General features: G+C 39.8%; 1 protein-coding gene across 1 annotated transcript in view; it reads right to left on the minus strand.

Annotated features, from left to right (window-relative positions):
- The window catches only part of ADGRV1 (adhesion G protein-coupled receptor V1), a 321,712-nt gene that overhangs the window by 215,764 nt on the left and 79,741 nt on the right, over positions 1-26,207 (minus strand). Inside the window, exons 35-48 of the mRNA XM_056849141.1 lie at positions 22,181-22,311; positions 21,597-21,696; positions 19,520-19,696; positions 19,139-19,302; positions 17,864-17,957; positions 14,825-14,903; positions 13,853-13,991; positions 13,383-13,524; positions 10,795-11,057; positions 8,505-8,680; positions 6,959-7,083; positions 6,541-6,707; positions 4,351-4,497; positions 3,579-3,680 (exon numbers count right to left, since the gene is read on the minus strand). Coding sequence (XP_056705119.1) covers positions 3,579-3,680; positions 4,351-4,497; positions 6,541-6,707; positions 6,959-7,083; positions 8,505-8,680; positions 10,795-11,057; positions 13,383-13,524; positions 13,853-13,991; positions 14,825-14,903; positions 17,864-17,957; positions 19,139-19,302; positions 19,520-19,696; positions 21,597-21,696; positions 22,181-22,311 — 2,006 coding nt within the window. The remainder of the gene's footprint in view (positions 1-3,578; positions 3,681-4,350; positions 4,498-6,540; positions 6,708-6,958; positions 7,084-8,504; positions 8,681-10,794; positions 11,058-13,382; positions 13,525-13,852; positions 13,992-14,824; positions 14,904-17,863; positions 17,958-19,138; positions 19,303-19,519; positions 19,697-21,596; positions 21,697-22,180; positions 22,312-26,207) is intronic.

Genomic DNA, 26,207 nt, shown 5'->3' on the forward strand with positions numbered 1-26,207 from the left:
AGGAAAGACAATTTTTGGCAATCCCCAGTCCTGTTACAGAACTTTGCATCATGCGGAGTATTGATCCTGAGGATCTCCTAAACCCTAGGGCAGGGGTCGGCAAACTCATTAGTCAAAAGAGCCAAATATCAACAGTACAACGATTGAGATTTCTTTTGAGAGCCAAATTTCTTAAACTTAAACTATATAGGTAGGTACACTGTTTATTAACTTAATAAACTTTAATTAAAGTTTTAAGTCTTAATTAAACTATAGGTACACTGAATAAAACTTGATACCATACTTAATAGTGATCTTATTTATTGATAACAATTAAATTGTAAGTCCCTGCCATTTTCCCTTCCCCGTCCAGAGTCCTCGTCTGGAGGACTGGTCTACCGTCATAAAAGCCTATTGGTAGACCTGGCCTCCGGCTGAGTCCCATTGGGAGGCCAGGTCTACCCATTGGCTTTCTTGGCAGTAGACCTGGCCTCCGGAGGCCCTTAGAAGCAAATTGGTAGACCTGGCCTCTGAAGGGGGACTTTAGGGCTGTTGATTCGGTTCGGCCCGAACTGAAAATCAGCCGAATTTCCCCTGATTTGGTGGTTTTTAGTTCGGGAGGAACCAAACTCAAAACTGGCGGGCAACCGGGGGGGGCCGAATTCAGCGAGTTCGGGAGTTCGCGAATAAATTCGGCAAATTTGGGGCCGTCAGTAAGCAGCATATCCATCAGTAAGCAGCATTCTCCTTTCCCGGCCAATCGGTGGCCAAGCTGGGTCTTCTTCTGGCCAATGTCAGGATTGAGTACTGGAGGAATCAGCTGATGTGCGGCCCGGCCAGGGAGAGAGAGAGAGAGAGCGAAATCCTCGTGTGTGTGTGTGGGGGTGCTTGTGCACATTCGCTCCTTTCTGTGGCTGCAGGGGGCGTATTTTTTGGGGTACAGACACAAAACTTTCACTGGAGCTTCAGATGAAGCTTCTTAAGATACCCCCCAAGTTCTGTAAACATTGGGTCAGGGGGTCCCGAGATATGGGCTCCCCCCCTTTTTCTTTCCATGGCTGCAGGAGGCGCATTTTTGGGGGTACAGACCCCAAACTTTGAGTGGAGTTTCAGACCAGTGTTCTTAAGATACCCCCAAAGTTTTGTAAACATTGGGTCAGGGGGTCTCGAGATATGGGCTCTCCCCCTTTTCCCTCCCCCCTTTTTCCATTTATGTGGCTGCAGGGGGCGTTTTTTTGGGGATATAGCCCCCAAACTTTTAGCATAGCTTCAGACAATTATTCTTAAGATACTACCCAAGTTTTGTAAAGATGGGTTCAGTGGGGGCAGAAATATCGCCTCCCCCCTTTTTCTCTTTCCATGGCTGCAGGGGGCGCATTTTTGGGGGTGCAGATCCCAAACTTTGAGCGGAGTTTCAGACCAGTGTTCTTAAGATACCCCCCATGTTTTGTGAACATTGGGTCAGGGGGTCCCGAGATATGGGCTTTCCCCTTTCCACTATTGGGATGAATGGATCAGCCGATCCTGTGCATCTTCTCCAGAGCAAAACGTCCCGTGCCTATTGGAATCATCTTGGATTACAAGTCCTCTTCAGCCCCTCTTGATGGAACAGAAGACAGCCACAGTAAGACCCCTTTGGGGGCTTTAATCTATAATTTTTCTCCTGTGTATGTGTGTGTGTGTGTGGGGGGGGGAAGCAGAGTCTGTGTTTGTGTGGGGAGGGAGCAGTTTCTGTGGGTGGGGGGGAAGCCAAAGGGGGCTTTCGTCGGTTCTGCCTGGGGTGTGTGTTCCCCCTCGAGTCTCTCGCTCCCTGGTTTGAGGGGGGAGGTTTCAGTTGTGTGTTGCAAAGGTGTTGTTTAACAAGGTTGTGTTGTTCTGCAGTTGTTTTGCAGTTGGTTTGCAAACGTCTCAGCTGTTTTCGGGGCTGGGAGCTTTGTGCGTGGGCGGCAAGCTCTGCTGAGAGATGCACATTAAGGGTGGGGGGGACCCCTTTCAGAGCCCATATCTCAGCCCCCCCTGACCCAATCTTTACAAAACTTGGGGAGTCTTTCAATAAACGTCCTTTGAAGCTCTGCCGAAAGTTTGGGACCTCTAACCCCAAAAATGCCCCCCCAGAGCTGCGGAAAGGCGCGATTGGGTTTTTAATGGCTTTATTCAGCCGAATTTTTTTCCGAACTTTGAATTCCCGCCGAATTGAACGGATCCGAAATGGAGTTCGGACTTCGGCATATCCCGAATCTAAACGGGCTGAATTCGGCCGAATCCGAACTATACCGAATTTTTTTTAATTCAACAGCCCTAGGGGACTTTTCCCCTCCTCGGAGTCCAGGTCTACCGCCAAGAAAGCCAGTGGGTAGACATGGCCTCCCAATGAGACTCAGCCTGAGGCGAGGTCTATCAAAGGAAGCCTGCCCCGCCCAACAGCTGATAGGCGGGGGGGGCAGGAACCGCCGAGCCGCCCAGCAATCGCGCGGCTAGAGGGGAGGGGAGGCTTTAGCCTCCCAATCATTGAGGGCAAGGGAAAGGGGGACCCGGCCATTCTCCACGGCGGGGGGGGGAGAGACAGCACGCCCGCTCGTCCGCGCTCTCTCAGGCATGCCGGCTCCGCAGCCCGGCTGCCGGCGCAAGCAGGCGCAAGAGCTGGGGCTCCGAACCAAGTTTGGAGAGCTGCACTCAACTGGCCAAAGAGCCGCATGTGGCTCAGGAGCCGCAGTTTGCAGACCCCTGCCCTAGGGGCAGTGTTTAGAGTGTGCAGAGGACAGCAATTGGAGGCAGAAACGTTTCATTCATTCAAGTAGAGCTCTCTTCATGGATGGCTGAATACAACCCACTAAGATATGCTTTTCAAAAGAGCAATCTGAAAATCTGGCTTATTATCCGTCTGTTCCAAATTGTATGATGGGAAGTCTATCCCAGAATAGCAGCCTTTCCAGCAAGCCAAGCAACACCTTTGTCACAATGTAGGACTTCTCCCTTCACATAATATAGTGCTCTTTGGGTTGGTAGAGAAAGAATTCACGTTGGCCTGCACGAATGTACCATACATGTGGCAAAATAGAGTTCTCTTAAAGGCCTTGGATAGGGGAGAAAGGATTTCTAGAGGAAGCCAGAAACATACATACATTTAAAAGTTATTTACCCATAACAGTAGTATTCTAGTTTTAGTTTGCTAAGTCTAGCTGTTAGGAGTCCCATGGCGCAGAGTGGTAAGCTACAATATTGCAGTCCAAGCTCTGCTCACGACCTGAGTTTGATCCCAACGGAAGTTGGTTTCAGGTAGCTGACTCAGCCTTCCATCCTTCCGAGGTTGGTCAAATGAGTACCCAGCTTGCTGGGGGTAAAGGGAAGATGACTGGGGAAGGCACTGGCAAACCACCCCGTAAACAAAGTCTGTCTAGTAAACGTCAGGATATGACATCACCCCATGGGTCAAGAATGGCCTGGTGCTTGCACAGGGGACCTTTACCTTTTAAAATATAGCTACCATTTCATCCAGCTGAATGTGCCATATAACTCAGAACAAACATATGGCACACCTATCACTATAGTCTAAACAATGAGCACACTTTACACAGTAAGAATAATAAAGACCATCCAACCTGGAGAGATTCAGTCACACAACTTGCAATTATCAAGTAGTGATTTTGGTCCAAACTGAAGTACTCTATATCACTGCTGTCTGGCACCAAGATGTCCTGTATCTGCGTGAAACAAAAAGCAAGCAAAGAAAGAAGACATTTTTCTAGCTCATGCTTTTACCAGGCCCAGTTCAAGGTACTGGTTATTACCTACAGGTTATGACTTATTCATGGCCTAGGATTCACATATCTGCAAGACTGCCACTCCCAGTATGCCTTGCTGCAACAGCTTTGCTCATTACAGCAAACACACATGAAACTGCCTTATATTGAACCAAACCATTGTGGTCTATTAAGGTCCTCATTATCTACTCTGACTGGAAGCGGTTCTCCATCATCTTATGTAGAAGTCTTTCACATAATCAGATCCATACCCAAAATTGTTTATAGTTCCAACCCGGCAGAAAGGCCTGCCTCATGAGGTCAGGAAGGCTCCCACATTTTGATTATTCCACACAGGACTTTTCTGCATGGGTTGTTCCATCAGTTCTGGCCTCATACTGCTTCGGTTTATCCCGATTTCCGCATGCATTTTTGTGCCTTTAGTTTCACTTCAGGTTTTTTTCCCCTGGGTTTTTATCCTGTTCTTTTGAGACCATTTTTACCTCAATCTTTTTCTTGAAGACAATGTTGAGTCACCTTTTTTCTCATGCTTCTTTCTTTCAGATTTCTTGCCAAATTGTACAACAGTGTGGTGTGAAAAGAAACAAACTGGGTAAAGCAAAAAAATTACCTGTAGTAACTGAATTTCAGTGGTGAAGGAGTACACAGTATTGTTAGAAGGTCTGTTCTGCTTTGTTCCACCATGAGTAATTATTATGTAGGAGGAGCCATCAATTTGAAATGCCATACAACGTTGAGGATTTTGAATATTAATATCCTGAGAAAAGAACCATGAAGTTGATGATCCAGCTAACACCATGCATGAGCAAATATTTAAAACAAAAATATCAAGCTGGAGCTCCCCTCTCTGTGAACAGAAGTACGGTTCCATTGTGCAAAAATTTTCCTCTTCCTACTGAAGACCCTCATACCACATCCCATCCCATTCCTGATGGTTCCTCCAGTCCTCAGGACTGGCATTTTTGGGAAGGTGCCAGGGCTGCAGTAGGAAGGGGAAGGTGGGAAATATCTGATCCAGGAGCAGCCTCCGTTTTTGGTCCTTTGGAGGAAACACATTATTTAACATTCTACTGAGATGAGAACAGGATCCCAAAAGAGTTTTTTTATAATAAGACTTATTGAAGTAAGAGGTACAGTACAATATATACAGTCAACAGACATTTCAGCAATTCAGACATTACAACAAAATATAGAATGGATGGGTATCTGCTGGAATAAACAGAATTCTTAGCTGGAATCTCTCACCCCCTTCAGCAATTACTCTGTCACACCAAATGTGGACTTTTGATTCCTGCTGAGGCCAAAGTGGTGCCTCAACTACTTTATGGTGTACCTATCTGACTTGATGGATGCTGTCCAAATTTATGGGGGTGGAGCGTACAGACTTTTCCTTAGAGATATGATGCGATCCCCTAAATGTATAACAGTGGGCCTCAAGGTAGTATGTTCATTAACCCATTTTGTACTGACTGAAGCCATAAAATTCTGGCTGACAATATGCCACAGAGATCCATCCTCCAGTTTTACCTATCTTGTATTGAAAGATGCTATTATGAGCAAAGAGAAAAAAGTTATCATCCACAGATAACAATGGTGCATTTTCTACTCCGTCTTAACTCCCTTACAATCTGGAGAAGGCCTGGGCAATTAATCAAGAAAAGGGTCTGTAATACAGATTACCAGAATATGCATGTAGAATATACATAGACCTTGTTCACCTTTAACCTTTGATCTAAACTTTCTAGTATTTAAGAAATGTGCAAGCTATTTAAAAATCAAGTGCACCAAAATATAGGTGAGCTTTTACTCAATTATCATTTTTACTCAAAAAGAACATGAAAAGAAGAGCCCTGCTGGATCAGACCAGTACTCCATCTACTCCAGCACCCTGTCTTACATAGTGGCCAACCCGCTGCCCTGGAGGGCCAACAAAAGGCCTAGAGACCAAGATCTTCCCTTGATGTTGCCTCCTAGCACTGGTATTCAGAGGTTTACTGCCTCTGAATGTGGCGGTTCCCTTTAGTCATCATGGGTAGTAGTCACTGATGGACCTATCCTCCTCAAATTTATCTAACCCCCCCTTTAAAGCCACCTATGCTTGTTGGCCATTACTGTATCCTTTGACAGCGAATTCCACATTTTAATCACTCACTGAGAAAAGAACTACTCCCTTTTGTCTTTCCTGAATCTATTGCCTACCAGTTTCATTGGGCACCCTCACGTTCTAGTACTTTGGGAGAGGGAGAAAAAAGTTCTATCCACTCCCTCTGCCCCATGCATAATTTTACAAGCCTCTATATCATGTCAGCCCTCAGTTATCTTTTTTTTTAGCCTGAAAATCCCATCTCTTTAGTCTTTCCTCATAGTAAAGGTGGTCTAACCTCTGAATTATCTTGGTTGTTTTCTTTTGTCTTTTCCAGCTCTGCCATTGCCTTTTCAAGATATGGCAACCAAAACTGTTTGTATAGAATTCTGTTCCCTTTGCCCCATGGATAATTTTATAAGCCTCTATATCATGTCAGCCCTCAGTTATCTTTTTTCTAGCCTGAAAATCCCATCTCTTTAGTCTTTCCTCATAGTAAAGACTGTATCCTATGTGTTGTTGTTTTGTAATTATTATAAAGGAGTTAAAGATTATATATCTACTCCAGTCTTGGCTATAGTACCAGGCCAGGCCATTCAGCAGAAAAAAATAGTTAAACTTTTTGTAGATGGGGAGTATGTAAATGTCACTGGAAAAGTGGCTTTTTTTCTTTCTTTACATTTTGAAAACTATAACAACTTTTTAAAAGTGTGTTACCTTGACAGGAACAAAAACACCCCGCCACTGGTATATTGAAGAATGTACTGCTGGATGTGTTCTCAGCAGTATGCCGTAAATAGATTCTCCTGATGTAAAAAAACACCAGCTAGATATTGGTTCTTCCTCAAAACTCTGTAAGATGGACAGCACACTTATTCCATCCTCTGCAACATGGAGAAAATACACCAATTATGGGGACAGCTGACAGAAAACAAAGGAAGAGACACTAGCAAAGCCAATGTAGTGGCATTATCTCAAGTCCAAAGAATCATAAATTGGTCAACAAGTTAACTCTGGTATATACCATGCAATAATAGCAATGAGAATACACCAGCCAGTGTTAGCATCATAGAAAGGGGCTGTTAAAAGCCAACTCAGAAATTTACTTGCTTATCCGACTCATAACTTGACTTACTTATCCCAAATGCAGTATCTGATAGTGTTTCCCATTCCACACTCACTGATGTGTTGAGCCCATTGCTGCGCGATACTTCCAGGTAGACTGTAGCGTTGGCTTCCTCAATTATGACAGAATTTGTCCTAAAAGTCATGAAGACCATTACTAAAGGTAAAAAAATGCATGTCCGTCATAAGACTAGGGACCACAGGGACAATGACCAAGACAGAATACAAAACTAAATAAATTATAGGAAAAACTTGCATATATGGTATATAAAAAGAAAACCTCTAGCTGCCTAAGTATACAAGACGTTTCTAATGAATATCTGTCATTTTACTTATTCCTCAATATAAAATGTTGCCATCTCAAGCTACTACAGTAACAAAAGGCTTATGTGGAAATATTACCATTGAATTATAATACACACACACACACACATAATGAATTTTTTTAATATATATATAACTATATATAACTATAACTATACTATAACTATAACTATATAACTATATATATATATAACTATATATATAACTATATATATATATATATAGTTATATATATATATATATATATATATATATATATATATATATATATATATATATATATATATATATATAGATAGATAGTTATAGATAGTTATATATAGTTATAGTTATATAAAGTTTTTTTAAACCAATGGTAAAAAATTAAAGGTTTACCACCTATAGATTCTGACTGGAACACAACATCAGAGACAGCAAATTCATTTGTATTAATATAAAAGAACAATAAGAATTTTATATTGTGATATCTGGTGCAAAGTAAGTTGACAATAATTATAATTGTTGCAGATCTTTCCCTTCTGCATATTTTTTATGTATATGGTGTATTTGCCCTGCTTTGTAATTGTTTTTTGGAGAAAATTAAAATTAATAGAATAGGAAAATGTGATCCATTACTAACTCCTAAAGCTATATTTCTTGATCGCCTAACAATTTTGTAACAAACTTTTATTTGTTTTATTGGTAACTAATAGAATCCATACACCTGTACTATTGAGTTGATTATCAAGGTACAGTAAATAAGGCTATTAACTAAACTGAGTGAAATTACTAAATTTGTAGTGATATTTTCAATGTGTTGTTTACCAAGAGCTGGAAACCAAATATTGATCAGAAGACAACATATGGTATCATCAATATTTATAATCATTTGAGATTTTAACTTTTTCAGTTCTTGGTTTATTATCTGCTTTAGACAAATCACAGTATGAAAAACTAAATGTCATTCAGCCCAATATTCTGGCAGGTCTTGACATATCCTATCTATAAGCAAGAACATATGAAAACACGAAGCTGCCTTACATGGCAATATATCATCTGTCCACCAAGGTCAGAACTAGATTTTCAGGGTCTCAGGCAGAGGTCTTTCATATCACCTACCAGACTGTTTTAACTGGAAATGCTGAAAATTGAACCTGGCACATTCTGCATGCCAAGCAGATGCTCTACCACTGAAGCATGGCCCCTCCCCAAAAGAAAAAAAATACATATATGAAGACAGCAACACAACATACCTATTTGAAATGGGGTAGATACTGAAAAGTCCCAATGGAGCCTGGTTTTGTAACACTGTGATAAAAGTTTCTACTCTGGTGCCTAGTCTGGCTCCTCCAGTTGGACTCAACAGAGTAACAATGAAATGCTCATCCATTTCTGGTTCAGTATCTAATATGGCAGAAATATGCAGAGTCTGTAAGAGGGGGGGAAAGGAAATTCACTGAAACTGGACAACACAAAGAACTGCAATTAGTGAGCATTAGGTACCACAAATAGAATGAGCTTCAGTATTCTGATTCCAAAGCAAATAAGCATCTCCTTTATTATTCTTTCGGCTATACTACGCCGTTTAATATTTTATTATCTGTTTGCTGTATATGTTACCTTGTTCTCACCGCATTGTTTTCTACTTATGTAATACCATTTTTCTGCATTATTGAACATATAATGAATAAAATTTACACTTTGTTGCAGATTTCTGTAATCCTAGTCCTATTACATTGTTTATTAGACATCTCTCCCTACTGACTGCATTGATTTGCATTGTGTAAGCCATGTTACGTCTGAGTGAGAAAGACAGACTATAAATAAATAAGTAAATAAATAAAAGTCTGCATTAGAGCTGTTCTACATACTAGAATTAAACGGTAAACGGAGGTAAAGAAAATCTGGGTTCTAGCATTTCACACAGTGATATTTTGAATGATCTACTTAAGTACTACATGAAGGGGAGGGAGAGTTTTTTTATGTGGCACAATGATTTAATTGGTGATGACTGGAAAACTACCGGCTCTCCTGGATAAAATGGATTGTTTGGATCCTTTCCAATCTGGTTTTAGGCCTGTTTATTGGGCTGAAAGAGCCTTGGTTGCCCTGGTGGATGACCTGCGCAGAGAGATGGACAGGCGTGCGAATCCTCCAACTGCTGGGTGAGGTTATCCAGAGGTTTACCAGCTTCAACTGGTCAGCCAGCTGCAGCCTTTCCTGTGCAGAAAAAAGTCTGGCCACTGCAGTACATGCCCTGGCTACACCTGGGGTCTTTAATGCATGGGACTTTTATCTGGGGTTCGAGGCTCTCTTGACCCACACTTTTCTGTTCTGAATCCTAGAAATGCTATGCATGTTGTCGTTTGCCCTGGAGAAAGTCCTGGGGTTTCAAGAGTACTGCAGAATCACCAGCAGAAATCCGGAAGCATCTGAATCCCCGCCCCTTGAAAACGCTGCTTTGTAACTGGCTGTAATGCTTCCTGTGAGAAAACTGTCAAGCACACCCCAGCTCCCCTCTCCTGTGCTTTGGCTTATGCATGGAAATGGGGATGATTTGACCCAGGCTGATCTCAGGGGAGATCAAAGAATCATGTTACAACAGGATCGGGAAAACACGTGAGGGCTGGGCACAAGGTCATCTCTGAGGGATGGAAAATTCATGCAAAAACCAAGTTGGACCAGCGGAGAAAGTAAGTCAAATTGCCCATGCATAAAAGACCTGGATTAGATTACTGCAATGTGGTCTATGTGGGGCTGTCCTTGGGAACTGTTTGGAGACTTTGGTTTGTATAGAATTCTGAGGCCAGTATTTTGACTGAAATGGTTGTAGTGACCCTATCATTCCAGTCTCAGCCTATCTACACTAGCTCCAAATCTGTTTCCAGGCACAATTCAAGGTGCTGGTGTTGACCTTTAAATCCCTACATGGTTTGGGAACAACTGCCTGAAGGGCTACCTACTCTCTTATAAACCTACCCAACCACTGCAGTCATCTTCTGAGGCCCTGCTACAGGTGTTTCCACCTTCTGAGATAAGGAAAGTGGCAACCCGGGAGAGGGCCTTCTCAGTCTTGGCACCGAAACTCTGAAACTCTCTGCCCACCAATGGGTGAAGACTTTTTTGGTTTCATCTGGTGTTCCCTCAGCAATCCCTCCTGCCCAAAAGTTTTGTTGTTTTTATATTCTTGTATGCGTATTTTAGCTCTGGTTTTAATGGTGTGTGTTGTTTTCAATGGTTTTATTATGTATGTTTTACATTTGGTTAGCTGCCTTGGTGGCCCTTTCAAGGGCAAATAGACAGGGTATAATTTTTGTAAATAAATAAAATACCCTTTTCACACCTGCAGTCTGAATCAGTAATACCATTCGGAATTCTATTGCTTTACCTACTACCTGATTCTGCTCAATAAGGAGAATGGTTCTTAAAACCATACTGTGGAATAATTGATCCTTGTTCATTTTTTAAAAATTAATGCATGAATGAATTTTCATAAGGAACCAAAATATTTTTTCCATTTTGTAATAACTACCTGCATATTACCTTGAATCTGACTCCCTCTTCTAGGACAATGTAGCCTTGTGATGGGGTCAAATCTACAGATGCTTCTGAAGAGTTTATCTCATGCACAAGATACTGCACGGTCACAGTTCCAAATATTCCCTGAGGAGGTTCCCTGATAATGGTTAGCACTGCAACACTTTCCATCAGTTGGAGTGCTGACTGCTCCCTTAGAAAGAAATGCTCATTGTTGTTGAAAGACAAAATTCCGTGGCCATCATCGCTGGTAAGAATAGTAACTGTGGCTTTTAACAGAAAACAAATAGAGTAATTACAATGCAACTAACACAATTTAACCTGTATCGGACAAAAATAAATCTCTTTTGTAGAGTAACTTCCAATCTATTCTACTTCTTGTTTACCAATCCTTAAATATTAATTGTTGTCTATACAAACTTTAAGAAGCAGCAACCCCAGACCCACCTGAGTTCTCCTTTGCAGATTCTCGGGGGGGGGGGGGGGGGAGAGGGGCAAAAGAAAGGTTCCTTTGGCTCTTTGGCCAGTGGCGTGGTTGGGCAACTACTGAGGAGGCTGCTGCAGCTCTGTATCCTGACATGACTGGGGGAGGCAGGTCCATACTGGCCTGCATGCCTGTTTGCCCATCTGTGGGGATCCCCTTAAGGGATTTTGGGGTGAGGGCTTACAGGGCTGTCAAGGCACCCTCACTTACAAGCGGCAGGGGAAACCATGCAGTCACCTGCATCTATGTGGGATCCCCCAGCAGGCGAGCTGGGGCAGTAGGTACATCGGCTGACAGGTGGGTCGGCCAGTGCCTGGATACATTGCCTCATGCTATCCCAAGACGTCTCAGCTGTAACCAATAAATGTTGTGGCCAGTTTTATCCCAAATGAATCTGGTTTGTTTTACTGCATGCTTGGTGGGTTGCCTCTCCATCTTCTGCTCCCCCACCCCTTAGGAGCTGGGCTCGCAATGTGATTACACTGGAAATATTAAGATGCTTGCATTTAGGTACATATTTAAGAATTTTACAAAAACTCTCAGTATAAATTAGCTCAAGAAACCAAGCTAAATATATACAATGTGAGCCATTTCAAAACTTAGAAATATTGTTTAAAACAATACATCATGAAGTGCTTATTGCATCTTTAACCAATGCAGTAAGATTTCCACTGTAATAAAAAGCAGTGTTTATTTAAGTTCCATTAAACACTGTACCTTTTTGTAAATCTACTCTAGACACTATGACTAGAGAGTTCCAGTAAACGTCATAGGATTTCTAGCAAAACAAATAATACTAATCATGACTATGGGAAATGAAGTCAACAAACCATGGAAAATAATTAAAATCAGCATGTTTGTTAAGAGGCACAAACTTAGTACACTGTTGCTTTCCTGGGAGTAAGTCCCACTGAATAGATATAACTAGGATTCTGAGTAGTCCTGCTTAGGATTGCTGTCTATTAGTATGGCGTACGGATCTGTGTTTACTATCAACATCTCATATGACAATATAAATTTGGCGTGTTTCCAAAATGGTCTTCGTCTGATATAACATGAAGAAAGTCAATGAAAACTAGCTGAATTATAGGAATCTCAGAATCCTGAATGTAAGAATTGGAGTCATTGGTCTGTACATACTGGCAACATTGCTCCAGATACACAGGTGGTGCTAAACAATGCGTAAAGTATTCAACTCTACTACAGAACTTAAGGTAAGTTATATATAATGTATTATATTAGTCAATGTAAACAGCACAACTGGAGAACAAGATAATATACACTGTTTTGCTTAATATTATGACCCAGTTACATTTCATGTGATACACAAAAAATATCGTAGCTTTACTGAGGAATTATTAAAGCACTAACTGCCCATTCCTGACTTTTTGGAAGCCGGGTATGGCGTGGCTGCGGCACTGCCGCGGCACCTCCAAAGCTGTTTCCCAGCTGCTGAAAGGCCTTACAAAGCATTTCGGTGGCCATTTGTTTTTTAAATGGGGCATTTTGCCCCTTTGAGAACAGCGAGGCTGCGTCTGCAAAAAAGAAGGCACAGCAACATCATTCTCCCCGCCGGCCTGCCGGGGGAAAGGGGACAGGAAGCTGCCTACTGGCAGCTCCGCCCTGGCACGCCCCAGGAACACCCCCTGAGATGCTGGCGAGGAGCTTTGCGCCGGTGGGACACCGGCGGAAGGTCCAGCTGGTGTCCCTGGGCAGCACTGCCGCAGCAGCAGCGGGAGACCAGTGTCCGGGCCTCCCTGCCAGCATTGGGGCCACTGTGTGTGGCGTAAGTGGCATGGATGCCGGCACAGGGGGTCCTAATGCCAGTGAAGCCCCTTCCCAGCCTCCAAAGGACTTTTGTCCTTGAGGCTCAGGAATGGGCTGTTACAATATGAGATATGTTACTGTCTATACCAATAATTATGCTATTGAAAAACAATACAACTAATCACTTAGCAATGTGTTTTTGTTCCAAATTATTATATTGTAATGAACATATCATGCTCTTGTGGGGATTTTGGGATCTTGAACAAAATTATCCACTGAAAATAATAATGATACCTAGAACATAATTCTACACAAAATAGAGCTTCAAAAATAATTTTATTACCCGTTGTGTTTTCTGCTAACTCCAGTCCAAGAGATGGGTTTGTTAAAATTAGTTGGAATCTCTCATCCCCTTCAGGAATCTCATCATCAAAAATCACAATATCAACATATTTATACCTTTCGCCATCAGCAAAGGAAAGAGTCTAGTAACAAAACATATTGGCATGGTAGTTCAGAAATATAGATCATAATATATATTTTCTAATTCAATACTTTAAACTTAGGCAACTCTTACAAACCAACTATGTGGCAGTAATTAAAGGCATTCAAGGTACAACGGATGTTGACCATGTTAAAAAAAGTGAATTAAATCTACTGTTCTATGGAAGCTGTCTCCTTCTCCCTCCCCCACACCCTCCAACTTAATAATTCATTTAATTAAGCATAATAGCTGATTTCTCGCTGAATCAAGTTATCTAAACTGTTGACTGCTCTTATGGTGCGTGGTACCGTATTATCGCTTGCCCTTACCCTTGAGACAATGTTAAAATCCAGACCCAGTTGTGCTTCCAGATTCTGAGCATACATGAACAATGACACATTCCCATAAGATCCTCTGTCTCGGAATGCCACTAATGTCAAACTTACATTCAGTTCATTTATTTCAAAACTGAAAAAAGAGGAAATGTCTCCCATTACATGATTTACAGGTATCGAACGCTGAAACTATTCAGATACTTTAAAGACAAAACTGCTATGTTTCTAGAAACTTTGTAGAGATCTTCTGTAGCTACTAATTGGAAAAGGAAATAACATAGTGGATGAAAACTATGACACTAGATAGACCATACTGTGATGTATCTAACCCAGTATTGTATACTCTGACTGGCACAGCTTTCCAGACTCTCAGGTAGTGATGCTGTGAATTTTTCCACCAACATGTTAAGACAGTCAAACTTGCCGTGTTTAAAAGTACCTATCAGACATGACCTGATCACCCAGTATGTCCGGTTTTGTGCTGAATAGCTGCAAATGCCTGCAGAACAGGTTTGCACTGGTTTTTTAAAATAAAACTGCACATGCACAGAGACACTATGAATTCAAACAGCTCAGTATCAATAAGGTCTACGTAGACAAACACCAGAGGGTAGGATTTTTAAAAAAAACATGGTGTTTGTTTATAACTAAGCATCCACCTAGAAGCTGCAATAACAGAGCATCCGTATGGAGGCTGTGTGCGTACTTTCCTCCAACCGTACTATTTCCCCTGCATTCTTGCTCTACTATATTTTGGAGATTTGCAGGGGAAGCTGCTTCTGAAATGAAAATCTGGATACACGGGTGCATGAGCATGCTCTTCTGAATCGTATATTTCACCTAGTCTCTATCTGAACTTTTATTTAAAAATGAAATGGCCACATTCTCCTTGTACAACCTGAGGAAATAGTTAAACTCTCAAGCAACCGAAAACAGTAGGATATGCTAGTGGAAGATGAGACTTACTTCGTTGTTTGCCAGCCAATTACTCCTCTTGCACCATCATTAGCATCAATGATAATCTGTGCTGTCAAGCCATCTATGTCTAAAATAGGATTACAAATTGTGCCTTATTTAATTTTATGTACTGTTCTAAGATTGGCTATCAATTCACTTAGAAGTATCTCATTCACATGCTACAGTGAAACACGTACATAAGTCGTCCTGCATGTACCTGTGTACATCAGTTAGTAAGAGCTAGGTTCTTTCAGTTTACAAATGAAAAGGGGAACTGGTACCTGGATAAATATGGAGTTTAAATCACACATACAGCTATGTGAACTGATTGTAACATGAGAATTAAATAATAGTCAAGTTTACACTGTAAGCAGGCTGTGAGTTCACTATATGTTGTGAACAGGGCTACAGTGTATACACATGAGGTGCAGTTGATTGGATCCACTGTTTTTTTCTGATGGAAGGCACTTCAGCCAGTGGAATGCAACCCTTCTGTTTTTCCTCTCCCACTGCAGTCACTTAGCTCCCTAAATGCTTCTCTTGGGGATCCTCAGAAACTGTATGGGGAAGTTAAGTGGGAGTCTGTAGGAGGGAAGGAAGCTCAGTGAAAATCACCTCCCTTCCATTGGTAGAAAGCAGAGTTTTGATTCAGCTGAGCATCTCTAGAGGTTCGAGTACTGGAAGTATTATTATTACACAAACGGGGATCTGCAAGAAACTTGTAGGAGCTGCCATCCCATCCCCCTCACCTTTGCTACCTGCCTTCTCCCCCCATCACTTCCCTCACTGTTTGTCTCTTAAGTGTTCCATTTTCTTTTCTTCTCTGTCCCACATCCCATCACTCTCTCTCTCTTTCTCCATCCCAACATCTACTATTACTCTAGCCAGCGTGGTATAGTGGTTAAGAGCAGTGGTTAGTAGCAGTGGATTTGGAGAACTGGGTTTGATTCCCCACTCCTCCACATGAGCGGTGGACTCTAATCTGGTGAACATGAAGCCAGCTGGGTGACCTTGGGCTAGTCACAGCTCTTTTAGAGCTCTCTCAGCCCCACCTACTTCACAGGGTGTCTGTTGTGGGGAGGGGAAGGGAAAGTGATTGTAAGCCAGTTTGAGTCTTCCTTAAGTGGTAGAGAAAGTCGGCATATAAAAACCAACTCTTCTTTCTTTTTTTTGCTTTCTTTTTCTTTCTTTCTTTCTTTCTTTCTTTCTTTCTTGCTTGCTTGCTTGCTTTCTCTCTTTCTTCCTTCCTTCCTTCAATGCATGTCAGTCTTGCTCTCATTTTTTAACCCCCAACCCCTGCTGTCACTCATTCTCTCATCTCCCAATGCCTAGTGTCACACACACTCTCTATCTGTCCTTCTCTTTTTCTCTCCAACTGCCTACTGTCACTCTCTCTCACACCCTCACCAAATAATTTTTTTTCACTCTGTTGTCACCCTTTCTCAGAATGTACATCAGATTTCTTCTCAAAGTCATACACCAACTATGTTAAACATGTTAAGCTGTAGCTCTGAAGCACTTACAAAACATTCCTAACCATCACAGAACTAGTTAGAAAGCTGACATCAGAACCCAGGTGGTTCGAGGTGGGTGTCAGGACATGAACTGGGGTAGGATGGATGTCTATTTTTTTTAAGTGGCATTAAGAAAGGGAGAAACAAAAAAAAAACAATTGGGGAATTAGCTACAAAAATATATACATGAACTGTTGGAAGGCCCACAGAAACACACTCACAAGCACTTGGAAAAAGCAGAATGGGGAAGCAGGGAAAAAAATGACTGGGTTCAGAAACATCCTAATGGGAAAAGAGGAGGGAAGACGACATTAATCGGAGCACTAAGTACAGCTGCAAGTAAGTACGCTTCTCTCTCCCCCCACCCGCATTTTAAGAGAAGCAGCCAAACCCACACTTGCCATTTTATGTATGCAAAAGTTACCAAGGAAATTTATCATTTTCAGGTTTTTTAAACACCCTGGTGTATTTTTTTTTAGATTTCAAATTTTTCTGCAAACCTGGGCCCCCTTTTCAGGTTTGTGGAAAGATCTGCCTTGCCCGTTCACAGCTCCAGTCACTGGATTTAAGTACCCAAAGATGTGGCCAACTTCGCTATTAGATGTGACTTATATCACCATTTTGCAAAAAAAACCAAAAAAAAAAAAAAAAAACCAAGGTGATATCAACCATTTATCCAAAAATATATGGGTTGATTGATTATGAATGCAGCAAAGAGATGTCCCCACTGAACACTAAAAAGAAGGCAAGGGAAATCTAACTAAACTGTGAGCTTAAACATTACCTCTACTATTTCTAGAATATACATCTCACACTGGGCAAATTAAGATGAGTTTTTGCTTTTACCTTCAAATCTGTAATAAATTAACTCTGGCATATCTATAAGCATGCAAAGAAAGGAGGTGAAAAAGGAAGTATTAGCAGCATGTATAGTATATTTCCTTAACACAACATGGTGACAGGAATTTATCCAGCAGTCATTCCATTACAAGTAGAAAAAATTCATTACTAACGATATCAACAGATATAAGAAGACAAATTAAAAGTTTGAAAATCTGGTGAAGAGTTCTGATTAAGCAATTTGTGATGTGGGGCTGCTACGTGGGGAAAGAGACCATGATTCTGACTTCTGCCTCCCGACATCTTATTTACCCGTTCTGCATGTCAATTTCTCTCTCTCTCTCTCTCTCTCTCTCTCTCTCTCTCTCTCTCTCTCTCTCTCTCTCTCTCTCTCTCTCTCTCTCTCTCTCTCTCTCTCTCTCTCTCTCTCTCTCTCTCTCTCTCTCTCTCTCTCTCTCTCTCTCTCTCTCTCTCTCTCTCTCTCTCTCTATATATATATATATATATATATATATATATATATTTCTCATAAAGTTTATTTCTCCTAAAGAGCCTCTCGAAAGCTTGCATATGGAAAGTAAGAGAAACACCTATGTGTACTGAAGTTAGTCCAAGAAAAGATATTACATCATACATTCTGTATATTACTCTATGTAAAGAATCAGTGAATACTGTGCCTATGTGGGATTTATACCAAGTCTGGGAGGAACAGATGTCAAAGGATTTATGATGAGTTCAACAGATGTTAAATTAACCAGGAAGAATTCTTGAATCTCTGGTACATCATCCTGGAAAAGAGAAAGAAATTTTTTCTTTTACCGGGTAGAAGATTTCTTGAACACACTACAGCCTTTGCCCAAGGGAAAATACACTAAAAAGACAGCATTGGCAGTTTGCACTACATGAACCTTATTGAATCCTAGTCTGCAATTCTGCTTATGCAAGACAGTGAAGTCAAACTCTAGAAATCACTTCCGCTGTACAGTATATTGGCTAAGAAAGAATCAGCACTAAGCTCTATATGCAAAAATATCAAACAGTGTATTACAATACAGTGAAGACAATAGTGAAGTGCAAACAGAAAGCATAAACACAAAATTTATACACTAAATATATACACAAAATATGTCTTGCTCTTCAAGTTGAGTCATAAGAGACTTCTCATAGGAGATGCAAAGTACAAGAGTCTTAAATAATGTCCAATTAGACTAGAAAGCGTCTTGGCGCTTGTATATATTTTTACAAGAGGGCGAGCAAGTCCAGGTTTCATGGAAGAATGGAAGTAATAGATGAGAAGACAGTGTGCAAGTAATTGCAGGGATTGAAGTATATCTAGCACTATTACTTGAGCAAGCAGAACGGCGCTAAGTAAATTTGCGTTTCCATTCACATATCACTGGATCCAACGCGTTATCTGTTAGCAAGAAGTCCAGAGTTAAGAAAATTTAAAAAAGGCTCACAACATTTGTTAACTTTTATTATACAGGATATTTGATTTTAGTTACCTTACCAGAAGCAGGCTTTGGATAGATCTTAACGTAATGAATGTGCAATTGTTATGTATTTTAAAAGAACAGCACCATGACAAGACATGTTTCCAACGCTGAAGATTTACTTTACCAGAACTAGTACTGAAGTCAAGAGGAAGAAATCATGAAAGTATGTAGCAATTCATTTTCATTTTGAGGGTTGTGAAATTCACTACAATTACAGGAGACACAGCCTAATAAAATAGGTTGTTCCCATGTGAGTAAGTTCTTAAGTTAATTAACCACAAAAAGAAGCTATTCTCTTAGGCTTTTTGAGATTACCATTAGAACAAAAATTGTTATATAATTATCTCCATGCATCAGTTAAAAATATATAGAAATCAAAAGTTAAACAGATGCACTTCACAATTATGACCTAAAACCTGCATCCATCAAAATCCAAAAATATTTTTTCTATGTTGAATGGAATTACAACTTACCTCCAGAATAGTAATATTTATGGTAGCTGATGTTTCACCTTCTCCTAAAAGCAATGATCCTGACACTGCTATGTAATCAGCTCCTGGTTCAGCCAACATCATTTCTGTCTGATTCTTTAAACCCAGCAATCCTGGGACAGTTGCATAGGTGACATTGATAATACCTGGTAAGTGTGAAATGAAGTTGTTTTTAAAATTTAAATTAATGAATAATTATAATCAAGACATAGAAAAGGTGAGATAAGGAAATAACTTTTATTGGTCCCAGACAGACAGACAGACAGACAGACAACAAAGATGTGAGAAAAGATTACTTTTAGCTATGGGAGCAAGAGAAGAATAAAATTAGCCTTAACCACATACCCTCCCTTATATACAAACCTAATGATCCAAATTCTCTGTTAATGAAAAGCTGAACCGTTTTATTTTCTTGGACAAAAACAACTCTTGACGAAGAAGCAAAATTCAGAACTCCATGTGGTTCATCACTAGCCTCCACTGTCAATACGGCTTCATAACCTTGGTTGTCTAACACAGCAGCTCCAGTAGAACTAACCCCTGGAAAAGAAATCAGTGGGTCATGTTACAATAGAATGGTCATCTGCAGAACTACATTGCTTTAAATCGCCACAACACCATGTAGAATGCTGTCCTGAAGATGTTGAGAAGTTTATCATTTAATCAGGGCAATGAATAAGAAAGGATGAAATTCAATTTTCCTATTTTGTATTTTTCAAGTATGTGTGTGTGTATAAAGTACTGTCAAGTTGCACCCAATGTATGATGACCCCTTATGGGGTTTTCATGACAATAGACTAACAGAGGTGGTTTGCCATTGCCTTCCTCTGTATAGCAACTCTGGTATTCCTTGGTGGTTTCCCATCCAAATACTAACCAGGGCTAATCTTGCTAAGCCTGAGAACTGATGGAATCAGGCTAGCTTGGGCTTCTCAAGTATACCATAATGAATGTGGCACAACACAGGGCACAATTTCCCCTTGTTCTGCGCTCAAGGTAGCATATGGCTTTGTTTTCACCAGTCTACTGGCAATGCTTTGGGGGGGGTGGGGGTGCAGTATAAGGTAGATGAAGCCAGGGTGCTTCAGCATTGCCAACTCTTGATCACAAACTCTACATCAGCTTGATATGTAAGCAATCTCAGGAGTCACATATATCTTGAAAGATGATGAAATGGTACATCAGAAATAGTGATGAGCAATTCTGACTCCCCAGTTTAGAACAGAATGAGTTTGAAATAAAACTAATCTATTTTCAAAATAACTGGTTTGTTTTTTTAGTTTGTGTCCCACTGAACCCCCAGTGGGGATATAACAGGGCCTGAGTAGTATTACCTAGGCGGCCTCACAACTGAACTTCCATTAAGTCCTAGAATGACAGCATTACAGATGTGCCCCTGGTAAAGATTTTAGGGATTCATAAGAACTAACATTGTCCTACAATTCCTAGCCCAGCATTCCTGAATCTAATGACCAGTCAGTATTCTGCCTCAACACTGCTACTGCTGTGACAAGATATATTTGGGTACAAAAGGGGTGCTGATGGCAGCAGCATGAAGGACTAGCCACACAGTGAGCTCACTCTCAGCCACATATGAGTGACAGAGGATACTTCCCATGATTCAGAATGAAGTGGGCTAGGGAGAAGGGTCCATATCAGGAAAAGTTATTTATTTAGAAAATGTAAATACCACCGGAACTTTGCTGACATCACTAATCACTGCATCTTCTGTCGGACGGAAACTCTTCTATTACCCACCAAGTGGCCAGATATCTGTTAGCCACAATAAGGATCCACAATAAGGATCCGTGTGTGCTTTTTGATGTTACTGAAAATGTTTTTTAAAAACACTTTTATATATTGCGTGGCTTTCTATGTAATCTTGTTTTAGTGGATTTTATCTACTTGCTCTTTTTCTCTTCTAAAAAAATGTTTTTATAACCTTGGTGTGACAAATGCCTAATAAAGATGATAACTAATCAGAAGGCTAAAAAAAATAACCTTTTCAGCATTAAAGAATTCCTTATGTGATCTTGAAAGTTTGCTTTATAGATGTTTTCTCTTCAAAATGTATGCAATGTGTATACATTACATTTTCACAAATCTTAAGACACTGGTATAGAATCTTTCCATGTGATTGGGGAATCCATGAGGCAAACTGTGCTGGATGATACAGCAAGAATGTGGAAAGTTATCATGTGGACACATGTACATCACACACTAGATGACTGTAGCATCTAGTGGTACATACATAGATAAATCCAACACAACAGACAGGACTTTCATTTCACTTAACATCACCTCAGACACAATACTTTTCAACTGTTCAACACGCATAGCTGCAAACCAGCTGTTCAGTAATTGAGTAACAGGACACACATGTGCCTCAGAGCTAGAGTAGCCCAAACCTTTGAGTTTCTCCAGTAGGATTCTAAATTACCTTGAGTTCTAACATTATGCAGGATTACTTGATATTCTTCCTTTTCTTCTGGAATATGGTCATCTAGCAGATGAACATAAAACGTTGCATTCAGCGATCCCTGTTATTTAAAGTGAGGAACTGGTGAGTTGCCACTCAACAAAGTAATATAAACGATGAGTAATAATAAGTCTTCGGTTTCATTACAAATAATCACAGCATGATTCTATCCTCTATTGTAGCCCATCTAGTGTAGCATTCTGTGCAACAAAAGTGGGAGCAGAGCTAGATAACTCTTTCCCCCTATTGACTGCGGACAGAGGGGAAAATTCCATTATCATGGGTTGCAGCCAGGACATGGCTCTTGAAGCACTGGAAGCTGAGCGATATTCTGTAGGCATTAATATGGGACTCAACGGGCAGTATCCGCTTCATTCCCGCCCTGACCTGATGAAGATCTTTGCATGGTGCTCTTAAAATAATGAGTAAATAAATCAGATAAGGAAATAAATGCTACTCTTGGGAATTAAGTTCCACTACTCCCAGCTCAATTGCAGACTATTTCCTCTTTCTTTTAACATTGAGAAATAGATGGCTTTGGTTACCTCCAGAAAAAAGATCACACCAGAAACATTTTCAAAGTTTTGTTCTGCATGGTGCCCAACAATTTTCCAATCTACAGTACAATTTCCAGCACCTGGAGCAGTCCTTAGGACATGAAACTGCAACAATTCTCCTAGGAATTAAAGAAAACACAACACAATATTTATTACAGGGGAATATAGCATTTTTGCACATATCTGAGCAGGAACCTCCTGTGCAAGCTCTACAGCAACTAATGGAACTGCCTCAAATATATCCATGTATTCTTGACTACCGTAAATCTAATTTCAATAGTACATGCACCTAAGAGGTTTCTGGTGAATTTTCACCATTATTCATATAGAACACCGGCATTTGAGGCATGCAATGCAACAAATAGAACAATCATGGTAATATTCCTCAAAAGCAAAACTATTTATAAAAAGCATTGTTTTAGAGATCCTATTAAGTGGACTGTTTCAGTGTAAGTGGACAGAATTGTTCAAATGCCATATCTTCTAAAAAATCTATCATTACTTATATTTTAGAAAGTAATGAAGAGGTGTAAAAAAAAAACATGCTGAGAATTAGAAGCAAATCAGATTATCACCAGAGCATGCAGAAAGACCAAGAGCCAGCTCTCCAGTCTTGCAGACTAGAAAAAACAGTAAATGCTGTATGTACTAGCTGTCTGTTAATTCCTAAAACAGTTCAATAGCAAGAAATATACATCTAGCGTAACACTGCACTGTTGCAGAATGTTACATCATGCATGCAGAAAAATGCCTGTAATTACCTGTGTATTCCATTTATTTGAGTTAAAACTTACACGCCACCATTAATGTTACTTTTTTTTTAATTCCAAGGAAAGAATTCAGAAGAGGTTAGTTAATTACCTGCATGCACATATTCATTAACATAAAAGATCTGTTCACTCTTATTTTAGTATGTGAACATATTTATACGTGTAATATAAACATATTATAAGACATATAATATTATTCAGGAATGTGAGTTTTCTGGATGGTCATAATCATAATTAAAGGAATACTATTTTGCTTTTATTACAGTATGAATAACTGTATCAGACAAGAAACTGCCTTTTCTTCAGGAATGAATTAAATAAGTATACTTGATTGATAGAATTAAATAAACACTCCTATAAATTCTAGAACTTTCCCACAAGCAAGGAATATGCAGAAATTTACCTTTCTAGGTTAAAAAGGGGTATTTTTCTTGCTGAAAACTCATATCCCTGGAATAATTATGTCTTCAGCATTTTTCAACTGCACAATGTTTAGGCTTGCCAGTACATACAGTATTGCATGGACCAAAGGAAAGTAGATGTATATAGCACAGAATCTTTTACTGTATAAAACAGTAAAGCATAAAGACTTCCTAAAATAGTATCATATTACACAAGGGTCATTCATTAATGAAAAAGGCAACAATTTGATAAATTCCAGGTAGTAAAGCCTTTACTTTAAACATGGGCAGAAATCTGTGACCCCCCACCATGCAATTTTTCAGTGAACAAGAACAAGATTGTATATGTTTACATAACACAATTATATATAGCTTTCACACACACACAAATGCATTTTTAATTTAAAATCATCAAGTAACATAAAAGGCTAGCATATTTAAGTAGTGTTCCATGTTTTGTATATTGGAGTACTAAGATTAAAGGAACTCACGCAATATTTAGGAATCTACAGAAGAGTCATTTGCATAAACACTTTTGTATTGTATTGTAAGAGCCATTTGTATACTTTTGTACAAAAATTAAAATTAAATCATAATTCAGCCAAAATATAGTGTTATTAGTATCTTATGCTCCAACTTTTCTTTTCTTCCATAAGTAGGTCCATGTACTTTTTGAGACCACAACAATTTTAAAACTAGTGGAGCAGGTTTATATTTGTTTTCCCAAAAACTATACTGTTTAACACTGTACTGAAATACATTCTATCCTATTTGAGAATTCTGCACAACTATCACAAAGGTAACTCATAATAGTATATCACATCAGTTGACTTTTACCACAACAAAATGCACAAATAAGACACAGTATATTTCAACACATCATTATACAATATTTTATAGTATTCACAATAAAATGCATCTTAATTTGAGTACTGAATAATGAGACAGACCAGGTCTCATTTTCCCAACTGCCATTTCATCTATTGCATGCATGAACAGCTGTAGCCATTTTCTAGCAATTAATACATGGGTTTTCCAAACAGGATTAAGAAAATGTCAAGTCAGAATTAGTCCTTTAGTGTGCCTCCATAGAGATTCTCATTTTGGACATGAATAGAATCAAACTTTCCCCAAAGTACGTGAATGATTTTCCAGGCCCTTAATAATGTAGCTTGGGAAAAGTAGCAACCATTTTAAGGAGAACGGCCATGTTTTGATACCTGTTACAATCATTTGTGAAGCTGATGATTTGATGCTATTTACACTGTAAATAGTAAAGTCCTTGGACATAGAAGGGTATAACTGTGTCTGGTATTGCACACTTAGAGCAATATTGTATCATATAATTAATCAGAAGAATTATAAGCAGGGCCAGTGACAAGGTTATATGGGCCCTTGTGCTTAGGGCTACCATGAGCCCCTCCACCTGCCAATCACAGACCATTTTCCTCCCCAATGCATTTTCCTCCCTCTCTTCCACCATTACCCCACAAGTACTGCTACTGGAAGGAACTGTCTTGAACTTCTTGTTGCCCAACAGTGCTACTACGAGTTTAAAAAGAAAAACAAAGTGTCACTGCAACACTGAGGGCATCTAAGCCAACTAGGAGGGGAGCTACGAGGATGTGACAGAGTGCAATTTTCTTGTGCTGTTTCCTCTGTGGCTTCTAGATACTTATCTCATTAGAAAATGGGAGATTGGCCCAGCATCTCCAGTTGAGGATGGGACCTCAACCAGGCCAGGAGTCTTTGGCAGGTGCCCTGTCAACCCATGACACCAACCCTGTTTAAAGGAATGGGTAAAAGACAGGAACTACAGAATCATTAAGGAAATCTTCCTGAAAAATGAAAAGACAGAGTGTTCGAATTATGTTCAGACTGGGGCTGAGCAGGGTAGTTTTTCCTAGCAGGGGATCATTTTATGCATCTATTGCTAAAAGACAAAACATTTCACCAAAAGAAACATTGAGACATTTAATTCTCTTTGAACTATGCGCTTCTGGGTAATGCCTTGCTGCTCTAATCCTTTAGAAGCGGAAGGCTCAAGAGTCCACAATCTCTAAATTCTATAATGAAGTTCTTAAGTTGTATAGCACTTCTACATACACAAATGAAATTTAACCAGTAGCAAAAAGCTCTTGAAGGTCACCATACATTTTATATTTATTCCATGTAATTACTGATCGCTCTTGTTACTTTGTCAGATTACAGCTACTGGGACAGTCTGATCAGAACCATTAATGGTGAAAAGAGGTGAAAACTGAGCATACAATAGCAGAAAATTAACAATGGCAATCTATGGGAAAGTTTCCAAAGTGATGTGATGACCCTTCTTGTATAAGAACTGTATACACAGATTAGATAGCTTATATTACATCATCAAAAACAACTGCAAAATTACATATAATACATGCATTATCTTAAAGAAATCTAGATTTTTCAATCAATTTTCCTTGATTTTCAATCAATTTTCCTTGACCATTATTACAGTTTTAGAATTGATATGGCAGCTCACACATACAACATAAGGCAAGACAATACCAGAAAATGGACCAAGGTGCAGTTTTCCATTTAAAATACTAGAACTTAATTTGTTCAATTCCAACAATTAGAAGTTTTCAGAAAATTAAGTTGCTGTTATTTTGGACCCAACTTAACACATGCGACCAATTTCCATGGGAGATAAGAGAATTATGCTATTTTTAATTCCTTTGTTTATACAGAATTACCCATGCTAGTAAAGCATTAACGGCATTGAAAGCATTGGCTATAGATTTGCTTACAAAGTAGAATTCTAAGAATATTAAACTGGAAATCAATAATATTTATTTTCTGCATTAAGAT

Source organism: Euleptes europaea, chromosome 4 (genome assembly GCF_029931775.1).
Source record: "Euleptes europaea isolate rEulEur1 chromosome 4, rEulEur1.hap1, whole genome shotgun sequence".
Taxonomy (NCBI): domain Eukaryota; kingdom Metazoa; phylum Chordata; class Lepidosauria; order Squamata; family Sphaerodactylidae; genus Euleptes; species Euleptes europaea.